Genomic DNA, 1,699 nt, shown 5'->3' with positions numbered 1-1,699 from the left:
AGTCTGAACTTCTGCTGTGAGAAAGACTGTCACATGACTGCAGTCATGACTGATCCACAAGCAAAGCTTTCTTTACTATGTAGTACAGTTTAACAGTACACTCAATATGTATTGCATGTAATTATCCAGCAGAATGAGGGATTTGTCTTGAATCAGCGATTTTCCTGATGGTGATGGGTCACCCAGGTGTTTTTGCCAGATTGGACTTCTTCTCGAGACTGTGGCTCCCCATTTACTATATAGTCTCTATATTGGATGTTGTATGCTACACAGACTGTAAAACTCCTATAGTGCACTACATTTGCATTTCGCCATGAGGGCAGTCAAGGGCATTTAAAAGTGCAGTCAAAGCATGTGAGTGGTGACGATGTGTTATAAAGCAAAACACACCACAGAGTACAAACTTTGGCTGTGGTTTTATTTCTTACAATGATTTTGTGTGAACGTTAAACATGATCAATCATTTGTGAAGTAAAATCGCAGTGGTTGAAACTCTGGTTTACAAGAAAAACAAGAGCAGTAGAACGATCAACAGTATGTAAACTTATGAGAACAAGAGAGTGTCCACAAGCTGGTGTCACAGTACATACAGTACAAATAACGAGCTCTTTGAGCTACCTGAGACTTTTAGAGGTGACTTTTGTTCATAGATAAAAGTGCTCATGAGACATAGCTTAGAAATAAGAGTGTTATGTGTAATCGATCAATCAAAAGCTTAAATCACTGATAAAGAGGAACATGAGAGGAATGTTACAGTAGCTGATCAGTGTTATTTCAAGACTACAGGTGTTTTTTCATTATTAAAAACGTGACCTTGGCCAGCTTTGCCATCCAAGCAGGAACCGTTGGCTCAGTGTATGAGACCTGCCTGAACCCCAGTTTCTTGTACAGAGCCACAGCAGCGGTCCGAGTGGCGGTGGTCTCCAGCACCACCTCAGAGAAGCCTCGTTCCTTACAGAAGTCAATCACAGTATGAGCCAACCTGGCACCCAGACCCATCCGTCTGCTCAACGGTGAGACGATCATTCTGAACAGTTCCCCGTATCTTCTTTCCCCATTTTGTTTCCCCACTACAGCCACCATACCCATGATCTGGGCCTTCCCGTCAACCTCAGCCTCTGCCACCCAGTAACAGTCATCCGGTCTGCTCAGATAGTTCCCAGGGATGTCCTGCATGTCCGTCTGGAGTTTCTCCCGGACGTAGCAAGAATATATCGAGTAACAGCAGTAGTAGACAAGGCCCACCCAGACACCTGGAAATACCACAGCCCCTAACACAGAGCAGAGGAGGTAGCCAGCAATACACAGAGCCAGGGTGACAGTGACATAGAGAGGGCTGGTCATAGCGTTGTGAAAACACACTGATATGTGCTCCTGGATGCCGGTGCTGTACAGGGTGAGCACCACGTCTTTGTCTGACGGACGGTACCGACGGATCACCAGCTGCATGATCACAAGGACCTAGAGGCAAACAAAATGAAAAATTCACATGTGAAAATTTTGTTGCACTAAATCCCCAAGTATAAGCTCTTTAATGCTGCAGCTAATGGTTATTATTGATGTATCTGATTATCAAGTAATTGTTTTGTCAATAAAAAGTCTTAAAATTGTGAAAAATGCCTCTTATGATTTCCCAGAGCTTGAGGCTGCATCTTCAAATTCCTTGTTTTATTTGACAGATAAGAAAATACTTAGTTTA

General features: G+C 43.3%; 1 protein-coding gene across 1 annotated transcript; it reads right to left on the bottom strand.

Annotated features, from left to right (window-relative positions):
• Positions 1 to 780: 780 nt before the first annotated feature.
• Positions 781 to 1,449, bottom strand: LOC139329536 (N-acetyltransferase family 8 member 3-like). Its single transcript, XM_070959916.1, has one exon. The coding sequence runs from the start codon at positions 1,447 to 1,449 to the stop codon at positions 781 to 783; it is 669 nt and encodes a 222-aa protein (XP_070816017.1).
• Between the last annotated feature and the right edge of the window lie 250 nt (positions 1,450 to 1,699).

Source organism: Chaetodon trifascialis, chromosome 3, assembly GCF_039877785.1.
Source record: "Chaetodon trifascialis isolate fChaTrf1 chromosome 3, fChaTrf1.hap1, whole genome shotgun sequence".
Classification (NCBI taxonomy): domain Eukaryota; kingdom Metazoa; phylum Chordata; class Actinopteri; order Chaetodontiformes; family Chaetodontidae; genus Chaetodon; species Chaetodon trifascialis.
Note: the sequence above shows the minus strand (reverse complement) of the source record. Positions and strands in the feature narration are given on the sequence as shown.